At 44.0% G+C, this 14316-nt stretch overlaps 1 protein-coding gene across 1 annotated transcript in view; it reads left to right on the forward strand.

The window, feature by feature from the left end:
- The first annotated feature begins 577 nt into the window (after positions 1 to 577).
- LOC135907638 (chymotrypsinogen A-like) overlaps positions 578 to 14316 on the forward strand; it is a 41765-nt gene continuing 28026 nt past the window's right edge. Inside the window, exons 1-4 of the mRNA XM_065439334.2 lie at positions 578 to 953; positions 3260 to 3287; positions 6505 to 6578; positions 13020 to 13126. Of these exons, the coding sequence (XP_065295406.1) occupies positions 849 to 953; positions 3260 to 3287; positions 6505 to 6578; positions 13020 to 13126 (314 nt within the window). The 5' untranslated portion in view covers positions 578 to 848. The remainder of the gene's footprint in view (positions 954 to 3259; positions 3288 to 6504; positions 6579 to 13019; positions 13127 to 14316) is intronic.

Here is a 14316-nt window from a genome sequence, read left to right on the forward strand (position 1 = left end):
TGTTCCAATATATACGTAGGCTTTCGCGGAAGTCATTAAAGGTGTGTTGATATAGAGGACGCCTAGCTGGCGTCGCACATCGTGATGAGACAGAAATATTTCTACGGAAAAATCGTCCCTGTAAAGAAAAAAAACTAACAAACGAACCAGTTGCTGCGGTGGTTTTCTCAGGCGTTTATTTACAGTTGGCTTTAGAAGCGTCACCGACGTTCGCAAGAAAACTCATTCAGAAGTAGCACATTTCACATTGATACGTCTTGAGACTGTAAGCATCGCACGGGGTGCTGCTATACTTCTCACCGTGAACCATAGGACTCATTAAGAGTCGCGCATAGAAATGCACACGGCTCTTACCGCAGAGCGCATTATCCCTCGTCCTCCATTCAAGGCACATACAGAGTGTCAGGCATTCAATGCCTGCCGACTAAAAGCGCAATAATTTTGTAGCGTCAGTGACTTAAAAAAAGGAGGTTATACGGTTGCCGAGCCGCTCCACTTAAACGTGACTTGCGACTTGATGTCTGACAGCCAGAACCCATATAGGGCAGTTAAGGTTCGTCGCTTCAGGCAAAAGTCGACATCACTGCACGGAAAGCTTTAGAAATGAACTCCTGAAGTCGAAGAAAGTTCGACTGGCAAGCTCTTTGCACGAAGCTTTCAAGCTTCATACATTAATGAAAGATGGTTAGTTTTTCTCGTCGCGTTGGCACATTATGTTTCTTCAACTCGCCTGTTCTTTACCGTGGCGACCGATAAGAAGCAGTGAAAGTGCTACGTCATACTGATGCGTCGTTCTCTTGGGACGCGCCTCGATTTCGTGACCTCTGCAAGAGAGAAACAAGGAAGGCATGGCTGCCTCGGCAGGTGACGACCACGTACTACGGCCTACGGCGCTTCAGCTGAAAAATGTTGCTCTCGTAATCCTTGCCATGGCGCTTCCGGTAGCTGCTTGCGTAAGTCGTTTTACTTGTACGTGCTGGGCTTGAAATGGAGTACCCATAACACGGATTGCACATGCTATGGCGGCCAATCGGCCATGTTGTCGGGCACGCGAACATTGAGTGGTTCTGGAATGTCCAGAACTGTGCATTCGTTCAGCGAAACGTTGTGTTTTATGTAATCTTATCATTTGCGAGATTGCCGGTACGTTGTTTTTGCTGGGCAGAAAATCATTTTTCTTGACAAAACATGGCATCGAACATCATTAAGCCCGCTTTGATCGAAGCGTTCGTGTGAAAACTAAATGATGAGGAAAAAGAAAACGCGTAGTACAATAAAAGAATTGAAATCAGCGCTGTGTGCAGATTATGATCGATTAGGCTTTGTCGACTAATGCTTGTACCTGAGATTAGAGCACTATACAGTAGAAATATTATTACTTTTTTAATGAAAGGACATTTTCCCGGCCGGTATGATTAATACAACGGTACTTCTTTTAGTCAAAGGGGGCAATCAAGTTAATATAAACGACTATCAATCCCTTTATTTCTTTGCCTGCATTTCCGAAGACATTCGAAATCAGTCTTATAAAGAATTTATTACTTATGAAAGCATAATCTTGAACTGAATGTCACTTTGAATTTATTAGATTGAGATGCAGAGAATCAGCCCAACTACTACCAAAATAGCTCCTTCTAGAAAAAGGAAATGCCAGGAACATCACTCGTATTCTTAAATATTTTAAGTTAGTCAAATCTATTAAACCGTGTAATATTTTCTTTTCTTAGCCTACAAATGCGATGTTCATCTTGTTCCTATTTCGTTTTTGGATCCACGCGCTATCAAAGACAACCTGATTTTGTTAAATACTACATTTAGAAAGCGCGAGTAACCCAAAACGGTGTTCCACAGGACATAATATTACAGCCATAAATGGGATTACAGGCACGCTCTAGAGATCATAAGTACGACCAAATAAATTATATTTCTTTTTTCATGATATTGTCTTTTTGTCAGTGCGTCTATTCGGAAGAGAAGTGTGTTTGTGGTCATATCGTAGTCTAAAGTCTCATAGTTACGCTTCTATGTGGCTGATATAAGCTATAAAATGATTAGGAACAAAAGGAAATGAAGTTTTGTGAACTCTTGGTGGCACTTAGAGTATGTCTTTGCTGACGTCTCGAAAGCACTTCTTTTCAATGTGGTAGAAGAATCTGGTGCACAACGTGTCATGTTGCAGAAATAACGTCGGAGAAATTCCCTTCTATTTCCCAGTAGCTAGATACGCATTTAGCCATATTCCGCAATGACCACGCCGCGAGCTGGCTTCCTCGAGATGCCTTAATCAGCAATTTTCTTTTCCCATTTGGTGGACCTTGCACGATGACATTCCTTGATCACGGTACTAAAATCTGCAATGATTTCCTACTTATATTTAAAAACTACCTCCCCGAAATGTAAAAGCTTCCAAGCCAGCTGTATTTTCTTCAGTCATAAAAATTTTACTGAATGACATATTCTGCGTATGGTTGAATATACATTTGTTGCTTCACTTTAACGATGTGGATAAATGTGCGCTTGCATAGGGAATTCAGAAAAGAACCTCTCACGCCTATAACTTGGTGGGAACAAGGTGGACATATGAAGTGCAAAACGCGTGACCTGTAACTGCGTCATCGCTTCTTGTCGCAGTCGCTGGAAATTGCGTACTCTACAGCGCACTATTCACGAAGGTGCGCTATATTCGTATTATAGAGCCACGGTGCATAAACTGGCGGTTTGTTTTGATTTAAACGACAAACGAGGAGAAATGTTCTTTCGCGATAGGGTACCCTATATATTTTTTCAATGAACTTAAAGAAGTAGGTAACTATAGCGTTGTCGGCTTGTCTACAAGGTTGTTCAATGTTGAAGGATGATAACACGGCCTAAAGTGACCTGCTGTTGGCGCATACGCGATATAAATAAAAAAGCACAGAAAGCAAACACAGCACAAGAGAAAAAGAGGGCGGACACAAAACAAGTGCTGCCCTCTACTGCTTACTATATATACATGGGTAATTCGCGCATGCACAAATGCGTTTACGAGAAAAAGAAAATGAATAAGTTTGAATATGTGGGGTACTACTCGAAGAGTCTGATTTCTTTCGTGTACGAAGGAACACAAGGCACAGAAAGCTTCGTTTGAATTGTGCAGCTGAAGCGCTACGAATAAATTTGCTACGACAGATTGTTTTCCATCCTTGGAAGCTGCTGTCCGCGGTGAAGCTAACATAAAGTGTTCTCCCATCAAATGTGACCCTTATTTTTCTTTCCACAGAGAATAGACGCTCAAATCAACCCGTCCGGTGAGTGAAATCTTGATTTCCTAAACAGCAAGTTTGCAATATCAATTGAAATTTGACGTACGGCATAACGAAGAGCATGGTCGAGTCGAGTATGGTCCAGTCGAGTAGGTGTAGTATTCTGCGCCGACGTAGTTTACATGCATACATGTACGCTAGGTGGACACTCGCATATTGCCCCTCTGTGGCTCCGATTGAGCAGAGTAGAGCGTCGACGGTGTGTCAACTTCACTTCGTCGCATTCGCAGCCAAACGCACTTCGCCTTCACTGGAGACGCCAGGGAGTTCCAAGGTTCAGGGGGCGCAAGTGCTGGGGCCCCCTACCGCTTTGGTCCACGGTACTGCGCATGCGCAGTCGATAGCGGGTCAGTATGAGGGCTGCGACGGCGGCGCCACCGGCAGGAATGCGCTCCGGGAATCTCTAATTGCTTTCATAGTGAGAAAATTCTCAAAACTCCTGCACCAAAGGAACACGCCTTACAAATTCACCGAGGTTTTTGGCTTTTGCCACTTTTACGGCTTTCTAGTTTTCGGCGTTCGTCATGTGATGCTCTACGCATACGTGGCAAGCGGATTCATGTGTTTGCTTTTCTGTGCGCCAATTTACTGTTCATCGCATTAGCGTGTGGCTGAATGGGCTATTTGACGTCGAGTACAGTTTCTTTCAAACGACTAACGGAAATCCATGCCAGTGTAGTTGATTCGGGAACTTTGAACGCATTTCGTGCACACGGCTCTTGATTAATATCTTTGCGAGACACGGACTGAACGGAAGCGTTGCTCTTTTTCCCCCTTTCAAAAAAATAAAGACAAAAAAAAACACTCTTTTCTACTAATCAAGAAATAACGCCATTGAAGTATATACTTCCCAGAAGGGCAGCGGATTGGGCGAGTTGGTGTTGCATGGTAACAATCAAAATCAGCGCCGTGTTTGTCTCCTCCTCATTCTGGTCCCGTCGTTTATGCGCTGTTTGAATTTTTATTATATACTTCCCGTAAGAAAAATATTTAGGTACCCCTTGTTTCGTTAATTATTGTATGGAGAACAGAGCCTGCCACTGCCATTTTTGTACATGTAGTCGAGATAGAGCTAAATATAGGCACATTTGCTATATGAGTGCTGTCACCATCGATAGTGACTTTCTGATTGGTTGAACTGCAGTTTTTGGGGTGTCCACATAAATGTTACATCTTCGATAGAGTGCTCAATACATTCTTAAAGAATTTCGTGGACCTATATCTGAAGTAATACAAGTGTGAACTTTATGAGAAGTTCAGGTATCTCCAGGTGCTTTTGGATACCTTGGGGCTACGAATGTCTTTGAAATTCATCGCAGGCTTCTTTCGTCCAACGTACTTGCATACTCCTTTGAAGTTGTGGAAGTATGCAAAACGAACATATTTCATCCTCTGAGCATTCCTACAAGAAATAGCGACTGGTACAAACACAGGTTAATTACGCTCAGGGTTGGACCATATCAAAACAATACTAAAGATCCGTTGGTAGTTATAAATGCACCACGAAAAATGCCCATCCCACACGCTGGAGGAATCGGGTTAAGTGAAGCTATCACTGGTGTTTGCAAAGACTGTGCTCTTGGTTAGCTAACATATAAACATACGCAGCGCAAGAACTGTTTGGATACATCTGAACCGGGAACCATCTCACAAACATAAGGTTGTTGCGCTCGATCATTCGAATCCCGCGCATGACGACAACGAAACGACCACGATTGCAAGACGACGGGTGCTTAACAACGAGCCAATGACAACGATGCGTTGTTGTCAAGGGCATGACGACAATGACATGGCGAAATCGGAATTACTGCTGCATATAGATGACGGTGGAGCGATAACTACGGAATAACGATGACTGGGTGGCGAGGACGAAATGATGACGACGAACTAACAATGACGTGACGGCGAACATGGCAGGATGTTGCCGTTGGTAACGACAGCGTAATGAGCAAAGAACGATGACGATGTAATGACGCCAACGGTGTAAATGTGTCAGCATGATGACAGTGGGATGACGACGCTGCAGTGACGACGATAGCATCCTGCGCATGATGACAAGGAATGGACGACGACGGCACGAACACGACGGCACGACGGCGACAACATGGCGGCAATGGCATAACGACACTGTTACGCTCACGACGGTATGGCGACAATGGGATGATGACTTTGGAATCAATGATTTTTCCTATGATGGCGACGGCATGACGACAGTGGAACGATGAAGCTGCAATGACGGCGTTGCTATCATGACGACGGCTTGCAGACGACAGCAAGACCACACTGTGATTACGATGCTAAAAATGATGACGTCCGTACGACAACGACGGCGTGAGCACGGCCGCTCGACGACAATGGTTATACAATGCTAGAGTGGCAATTGTAGGGGGACGACGGCGTGAAGGTGACGATGTACGTTATCGGCACGACGACCACGGAATGACAATGGTGGCAACGAAGGCGACAAAAATAGTAACGGAGGGATGACTGGGACGACCTGACGACAAAAGTGCGTGTTGAGATTCGTTTGCGCTTGCGCAGAACTTCTGTAGCACCATGTCGCATCACTCTGCACTATTGCGTTACGGTGCCCGACACGCACCCAATGTCAAACACAATGTCGCCAAAGTTATTGCATAAACCACAATATAGCAGCCGCCAGCAATCGAAAAGCGGGGAGAAGGGCCGAGGAGAGGGCTTCGCTTTAATATTTGGCAAAAAGTGCTATTACAGGTCACACGGAGGCAAGAACTTGCTTTTTCTTTTTTCTCGGCCCTTGCGGACTTTGCTGACCGAGGATTTTACTATATTATGGAATAGCTTAGGAACGTGTTCATTAGCTTACGCACAGGACAGCACACCTCTAACAAATCGCTTTACGTATAGCCATCTGCACCATCCCTACAGGTGCACCGGTGAGCGGTTCTATTCTCTGAGAAACTATGCCACCAAGGAATAACGGTATTTCAATTTGCACACAGGAAAAACACGCGCCTTCAAGGCCATCTTTGCGCTATTGATGCGAACTTTACAGGGCTTCATTTCTGATTGTTTGGTGTGTCCGCTCAGCCAATATCTCGTCCTTTATAGTGCGCTCTCTCTCTCTCTCTCTCTCTCTCTCTATATATATATATATATATATATATATATATATATATATATATATATATATATATATATGTATACGTACGATTCATTGCAGAGTGTGGTGAAGTGGAGCCGACAGGAAGGATATACAACGGCGAGCCAGTCACCAGGGAGAAGATTCCATGGATGGTGAGTGAAAATTGTAGTCTTGATTCCCTTTGCTATACGTAGCATTTATGCTCAACGCACGCACTTTCATGGAAGCTTTGCATTCGTAAAGATGGGTCGAGGTAAGATGAAATAAAAACGAATCAAGGAATGACAGTGATAGTCATGGTTTTCTTTAATGCAGATGATAAAAGCTTAAGAAAGGTTCGTAATACAGGAATGTAGCTCTACTGGGATTTTCAAGTACACCAAAAGCTCTCCATAACTTAGATAATTCTTTATTCACGTACCTGGTTTTAACGAAGACCTAAGACCCCGTGGACATCTGACTCGGTGGGTTGTACTAAGTGTTCATTCACGCCTTTCACCTTATCCACCACTTTCCGAGACATACTGCTAATAATCAAAATGCAGCCAAGAAGAAAGGACGCAGAGAAAACGTTTGCGACAATAATTGCCGCTGCATAACATTGTCTATATATACACATTCAAGAGGGACAACCAGCCTTCAGTTAATGTAGGCCTTGAGCCTGCGTCTTCAACCATTAAATTATGGGGTTTTACGTGCCACAACTACTCCCTGATTATGAGGCACGCTGTAATGGGACTCCGGAAATTTCGACCACTTGGGGTTCTTTAACGTGCACCTAAATCTAAGTACACAGGTGCTTTTGCATTTCACCTCCATCGAAATTCGGCCGCCGTGACCTGGATTCGATCCCGCGACCTCGTGCTGAGCGGCCCAACACCATAGCTCCTGAGCTACCACGGCGGGTGTCTTCAAGCGTTAGAACAGCACAAAATCTAAACGCCTGCTCACGAAAAAAAATTCACAAGCTATATATCACCTACCTTTCTTCTTTTTTTCAGTCATGGTCTCGTTACAGCAGGTGGCGTTATTCACGTCGAAACACAGCATATGCGTAACCAGAGGTAGCTGGGTGTTTGCTTGGTTCCGCAGAGGAATAAAAATCGCCTTATAGTGATAATTAGGAATACTTGGGTAATTATGAGACTCGAGAAGGCTTATTTGCTTCTTGGTTTTGGTATTCCAGTTTTCTGAGAGAAGAAATCGACTAAGTAGATACTGTACTCAATTTGCATATCGTGTCGTAATTCAAAGTGAGATAAACTTTCCTCCAAGACCATGGCTATGTAAGATTCTGAGATTTCAAGAGTGGATATCTTACGGGAAAAATGAGCGCGGGGAGAAAATAATGGTCCATAAAGTTCGTGAAATGTGTTTCTATTCCATGAAGACCACAAAGTAGCGTGTGTCGAGACAATGGACCAAATCGAAATACCAATGACAATCACAAAGTTTCTTGCCCTTGGCGCAGTTTGTTGCGTACATCTCCTGCGTCGAGAAAAATTTGGGGTGGCCAGCTGCCGCGAGAAACAATCCAGGATCAACAAAGCAGAAATAGAAGTGCTTTTTAAGAAAAATGCAGTGCAAAAAACAAAAACAAAAAACGAACGTGCTCTTTACTGCTCCTTGACCAACGTGCTCCTTAATTCACTCTATTACAACCCGGCCTTGTTTTCTGGCCCTTTTTTCCCGCAGTACTTCGGTACTGTGGATGCCAAATTTTTTTGTAGCCGATAAATACTACTGTCATACAGTTCAGTCCAATACAGGCGTCGGGGTACGATGCTCAATGGAAGACATTGCATTTTTAAATACTTCTTGGCGTGAAAAGTATGGGTGTTCGTTATAATCGAAGGTCCGTTATCATCTGATAATTTCGGTATACGCGAGTGATCGTAACTATCAAACAAGCAGTGTTTCTGACTTGAGCTAGCGTTTCGACACGGGAACTTGACTTCGTGCGCTATAATAACAGCAAAAACAGTTGACGTGTCATCTCGTGTACCCCAAGGGTTGGTTCTTGGTCCTTTACTATTTCTTCTATACATTAATGACTTACCTCGAAACGTCACTTCACACATACGCCTTTATGCGGATGACTGTGTTTTGTATCGTGTGATTAACACACCAGACGATCATCTTGAACTAAATTCCTCATTTGTCAGCTTCTGTACCTGGTGCAACACTTGGCAAATGAAAATTAATTTTACTAAAACTGTAATAATGTCATTTTCTAATAGTGCCTCTCCTTCATTGACCATTTACACTTTCAACGACTTAACCTTGCACAGGGTCTCAGAATACAAGTATCTTGGCGTCATATTCACCACTAACATGTCCTGGTCACAACACGTTAATTTCATTTGCACTACAGCACTCCGGAAGCTCGGGTATTTCAGGCACAATTTTAACAATTCTCCAAAGGAAACTAAGTTACTAATGTATAAAACTTTAATTCGCCCAATCGTAGATTATGCTTCTCCTGTCTGGACCCCTCATAAGCAGTGCGACATTAACTCCATTGAGAGCATACAACGAAAATCTATTAGGTTCATATATCGTCGCTATGATCACTATTTTTCACCCTCTCGTGCCTTATCTTCTTTGAACCTAACCCCTTTATCCACACGCCGTCACATTGAGTCATTGAAGTTTCTGCTTGGCATCGTCAGTTTTTCTTATCACGTCTCACATCCCATATATATTCCTTCAGACATTCCTCGGTCAAGTAGGAGTCACCACAACCTTAATATTAAGCCTTACTTTGCTCGATCTACTAAATTTAAATACAGCTTTTTCCCACGTACCATTGAATTCTGGAACTTAATTCCCGGAACAATTAGGTCACTGCCATTACACGATTTCCTGTTAAAAGTTAACCACACCTGATTTTATGTATTTTCTTGTTCTTACAGTGTATTTACTTATTCTCGTTTTTGTACTGATTGTCAGTGTTGCTGCTATTTTGAGTTTCATTTGTGTCATCTGCCTTATTTCTTGTAAATTTTATGTTATTGTTTACTTGGTTTCTTGTATGATCTTTTTTTTTCTAACCCACTCCTGCGATAGCCCCATATAGGGGCTGCAGTATGTACAAATAAAATAAATAAATAAATAAAAAGAGCAACATATATAAGCGCAATATGTCACACCTATGGTCGGTTGCCGGTATAGCATAAAACGGTTGAGTTGTGCCACCCTCTACGGCGTCATGGTTCGCTGCAACAGACGGGTGACAATCTAGGTAAGTTTGGTGGTGTCGTAGGAATGAGCCGGATTATTGGTGGATTGTGCTTCGTACAAAGATGGCCAGGCCTATATTAAAAATTGTGGCTTTACGTTTGATCCGGAATCATAGCGATCACATAGGGATTTGCTGCAACTGGGCTTTGATTTCTCGACAAAGCACATCACAGGTTTATTTTGTTGCTGATCGTGGTTATTTGTTCTCCTTTGTAACCTCACGACATCTATTTAGAGCAGCTTTTTTTACGATTAATTCCTGCATTATATAAGAAATAAATAAATTAAGAATCTTTATGCGTGTCGCTAAATATAAACGCTGTTTGGTAACTCAGATAATCTATCATCGTGCTTTGTGCTAAGTTGCATTTGCTTCTAACGTCCTGGGAGTCCGTTAATCACGTCCTGCGTCTGGGCGAGAATGGGTGCGCGGAAACGGGAGTGAGTCCATCATCCCATGCTTCCAGATCATGAGCTACAGCTTAACAATATCATGGAGTAGAAAGATCATCATCATCATCATCATCGTCGTCGTCATCGTCATCATCATGTTTTGTGTCCACTGCACGACGAAGCCCTCTCCTTGCGATCTTCAAATACCTCTGTCCCGCGTCAACCGGTTCTAGCTTACGCCTGCAAATCTACTAAGCTCATTACCCAACCAAGTTTTTTGCCATCCTCGACAGCGCTTCCCTTCTCTTGGCACCCATTCTGTAACGCTAACGGTACACCGGTTATCCATCCCACGCAGTACATGGCCGGCCCAGATTCATTTTTACGTTAATCTCAATTCGAATATCGGCGGTCCCCATTTTCTCTCTGATCTACCCCGGTCTCTTCTTGTCTCTTAGTGTTACACTTAGCGTTCATTGTTCAATCGCTCTTTGCGTGGTTTTCAACTTGTTCTCGTGCTTCTTTGCAAACTCCGAGTTTTTTGCCCCATATATTAGCACTAGTAGAATGCATTGACTGCACACCTTTCTTTTCAATGATAGCGGTAGCTCCCAGTTAGGATCTGGCAATGCCGGCCGCATGCAATCCAACCCACTTTTATTCCTCTGTAAATTTTGTTCTCATGATCTTGGTCCCGTGTGAGTATTTGACTTTGGTAAAAGTACTCCTTCACATACTCTAGAGGCTCACTGACCATTTCGAAGTCTTGTTCCTTTGCCAGGCTTTGCCAGGTACATTGTCTTTGTCTTCTGCATAAAAATGTTTAACCGCACTCTTACACTTTCTCCTTTAAGGACGTTAATCACTTGTTGTAATTCGTCCCCATTGTGGCTGAACAGGACATGTCATCTGCAAACCAAAGGTTGCTGAGTTATTCACCGTCGTTCCTCACTCGTAAGCCTTCTCAGTTAAGTAGTGCGAATCAAAACAGGAACAGCGCAACATAGGACGAGCGAGTAAAGAGCACAGGACTGAGCGCTGAAGGCGGAGGTCAGCGCTCAAGGAGGAGGTCGCAATGGCCATTTTGGTCACATTGTAACCATGGCCCAGCATGTAGCTGAGATGTTTGGAAACACAGAAAGGTGAATTTGCACTAACGGTCGTTTCAGGGTTAAGACTATAGATGATGTAAAAACGTGGGAAACATTATTTGTGTTTGACAAAAAATGTAAAGTTCTCTTCGGTGCACCCTCTTTTTGTAAGAGGACAATCATTGAGTCGGGGGAATGATGGAGCCATAAATTGTTTACTGATTTCGGCACCGATGCCACGGGCCCACCACGGAGCCCAACATGGGGACGTGACAAGATTTGTGGATAGAGAAAGCCAGCCATCGCCAGCTGTACACAGCCACTAATACCCGATATGTATAAATAAGGTTGGCTATCGCACAAAAGGTTAACATTCGGTGCCCAGAAGATCGGAAATAAATAGAAGAGAGGAGGAGACAGGAAATATTTAAGGTGTAGGAAGAAGACGAAGATTGGAGGTGTGCATAGGAAAATTGAACTACCGATTTCCCCAGGATAGCTCAGTGCGGAGGTGCAGTCTACGTGAAGCCGAGGCCGAAGGGGCGTGTTGTATCTGCCGAGGGGCCTTAAAGGTGCAGACGCTCAGCGCTGAACATCCAGGATCGCCTTTTCGCCGGAGACGGCTAAGCCGCGCACGGTTAGACGCGGGAGGGTCCAACCCTCGTGTGCTCGGCTAAGCGGTGTCGCAACACACCAAAAGCCTGCTGACGCACAAGCCCCTGCGGGGAAGTAGATTGCATACTTCTTCCAAGCACGCAGTGAATAGCATTGGAGAAATTGCGTCTCCATGCCAGACCCCTTGCTTTTTAGGTACCTTTCTACTTTTCGTGTGGAAAACCAAGAAAGCGCATACCTAGCGCATTCCGCCGTGGGTGTCCCATTCCGCAGAACCATGGGTGTCCCCCAAAAAAGTATAGAGCACACGGAAAATAGGAAGAAACCATGGTGGAGAAAACAATGACCTGAAAACTTGTAGCTGTCACATTCAATATAGGAAACTGAACATGACTTAAAAAGGCGCTAAAATGTTGTAGCTGAAATCATGGGAGTTTGCGGAACGGTGTGTTAACTGGGCGGAGTGCGTAATGGACAGAGGCGACGATCGGTTGCTTTTTAGAACAACAGAGTGGATGGCCAGAGAAAGGGTGAGACGTAGTAGAGGGCAGAAGAGGGTAAATCCAGTATCTGAATTAGTTCACTTCATTCATGTCCGTAGTGAGGTAGGAGTTACGAGAGGTGCATATATAGAAGGAAGTCTCGTAGTGGGAGGCTGAGTTCAGACCTGCTAAGCATGATGACAAATATATTTAAAAACACAGCAACGACAAGGCATGAAAAATACCACTATAATATCCCTTGAGGTGTTGTAACGTAAGGATGATCGAAATACAACTCGTGGTTGTGAATAAATCATTAAAGAAAAGAAAAAGGTAACGATAAAATGAAGCTCAAGTCCGATAAGACCAAGTTTGCTGCAACCAGGTGGACTTTTCCGAGCGAAGACAGAGCTAGCATGATCGTCACTTCGAAAAGCCTTCATCCCGCCGCGGGGAATTAAACAGCCTAATAATGATGACGCCTGCGCGTGCGCGCAATTTATACCACAGGTTACCTTTGAAAGCTCCACACCGTTTGTTTGCTCAGCGTCCCACTATGTTGCATGTTACACGTAGCCTCTTGGCGTTCAGTGCATCAATTGTTGTGGACATTCTTTCACAAATGTTCGATGGTCAGCGCAAGGTTCACCACTGGACTAAAGGTAAACTGTGATGGAACAAACAGCCTATAACTAAATCAATCGATGAATAAGTGCCTTCCTGTGGTTTTACGGTAAAAAAAAAATGTCTGGTCTTTTTCTTTCGTCAGGTTGCGGTTTTCAGCAAGAAAGGATCGACGAAGGGGTTTTCTTTGTGCGGAGGAAGCATAATCACAAGGAACGTTATACTGACGGCAGCGCATTGTGTGATGAAAAAGTGAGTCATTTCAAAGCCTCTACGCTTCAGAGGCGCTGCTTGTTTTTTTCTGGGCGGGGGGCTGCAGGTACATAATATACTGGTCTGACAGAATACCTGTGTGGAATTTATATCTACCTCTAAATTAGGAGTAACCCGTTTTCAAAAGACGGGTCCAATGAATGATAGCTCCATTGGGGATGGGCAGCTATATCATTTCTTTCGGCAATGCAATGACACGCATTAACTGTACTAATGGAATAGACAATAGCTTTGTAAAAAAATTATGAAGGTTCAGTGTAGTGAAAGCTGAAAGGGAATGAAGGATTTCCTAAAAAATAACTTGTCGAATATATATTTCATGGACGTTTTTTTTCTGCACTTTGCTGAACTCTTGCGGTGTTTCGGCTCAGTAATGCTGCCTGGACGCCGCTTTGAGCCTCCTATTTACTCAAGAGCTTCAAATACTGTGTCACGCTGCGTTCCGGTTTGGTTTGCTTGATCTTTGGCAGTCACTTTACTTATGTGTTTACGTCCTGTTTTGGTTCGATGGCCCATGTTTACCACCACTATCTAATGGAAGACAGTAACATAGAAGGATAGGGGGTGGGGGCATATAGGCGCGGATGGACGGATAGGCAGATAGGTGTAGCGAGACAGAAAAACAGGCAAAGTAAAATAAATCAAACAAATTCTGGGGATTCACTTGCCAATACCACAATACTATTATGACGCATCCCTTAGTGGGGCACTCTAGATTCTTTACACCATCCGGGTTTCTCTAATGTGCTCCGAATGCACGGTACACCGCGTATCTGCATCTTTCTCCCGGGTGCACAGCGAAGCAGGTAATTAACACATAGCGCAAACAAGCCGTGAAGCGACATACTGCCCCCCTCCCCTCTACTTCAATGAAAGAAATCCGGCGGAACGTACCTACGATGACTACGTGAACTGTGGCAATTAACCGAAAGTGGTCATATATGAGACGTGTACTGCCGGTGAACTACTTCGCGTTTCCCTCTGGCCACGCCGAACCTTCTTGTGGCGCCGACGTGAGAACCGTGCATAACCTCTGCCACATACACAGTGACCCATTTTGACATCAAACACGTTAACTGAAGAGTGGCCCACACCTGCAGTTGCGCATAAGTTGGTGTCAAGAGGTTCACTGAAGGGCACCACATACCCATGTGAACTGGCCGTGTTTT

This window comes from Dermacentor albipictus, chromosome 10 (genome assembly GCF_038994185.2).
Source record: "Dermacentor albipictus isolate Rhodes 1998 colony chromosome 10, USDA_Dalb.pri_finalv2, whole genome shotgun sequence".
Taxonomy (NCBI): Eukaryota; Metazoa; Arthropoda; class Arachnida; order Ixodida; family Ixodidae; genus Dermacentor; species Dermacentor albipictus.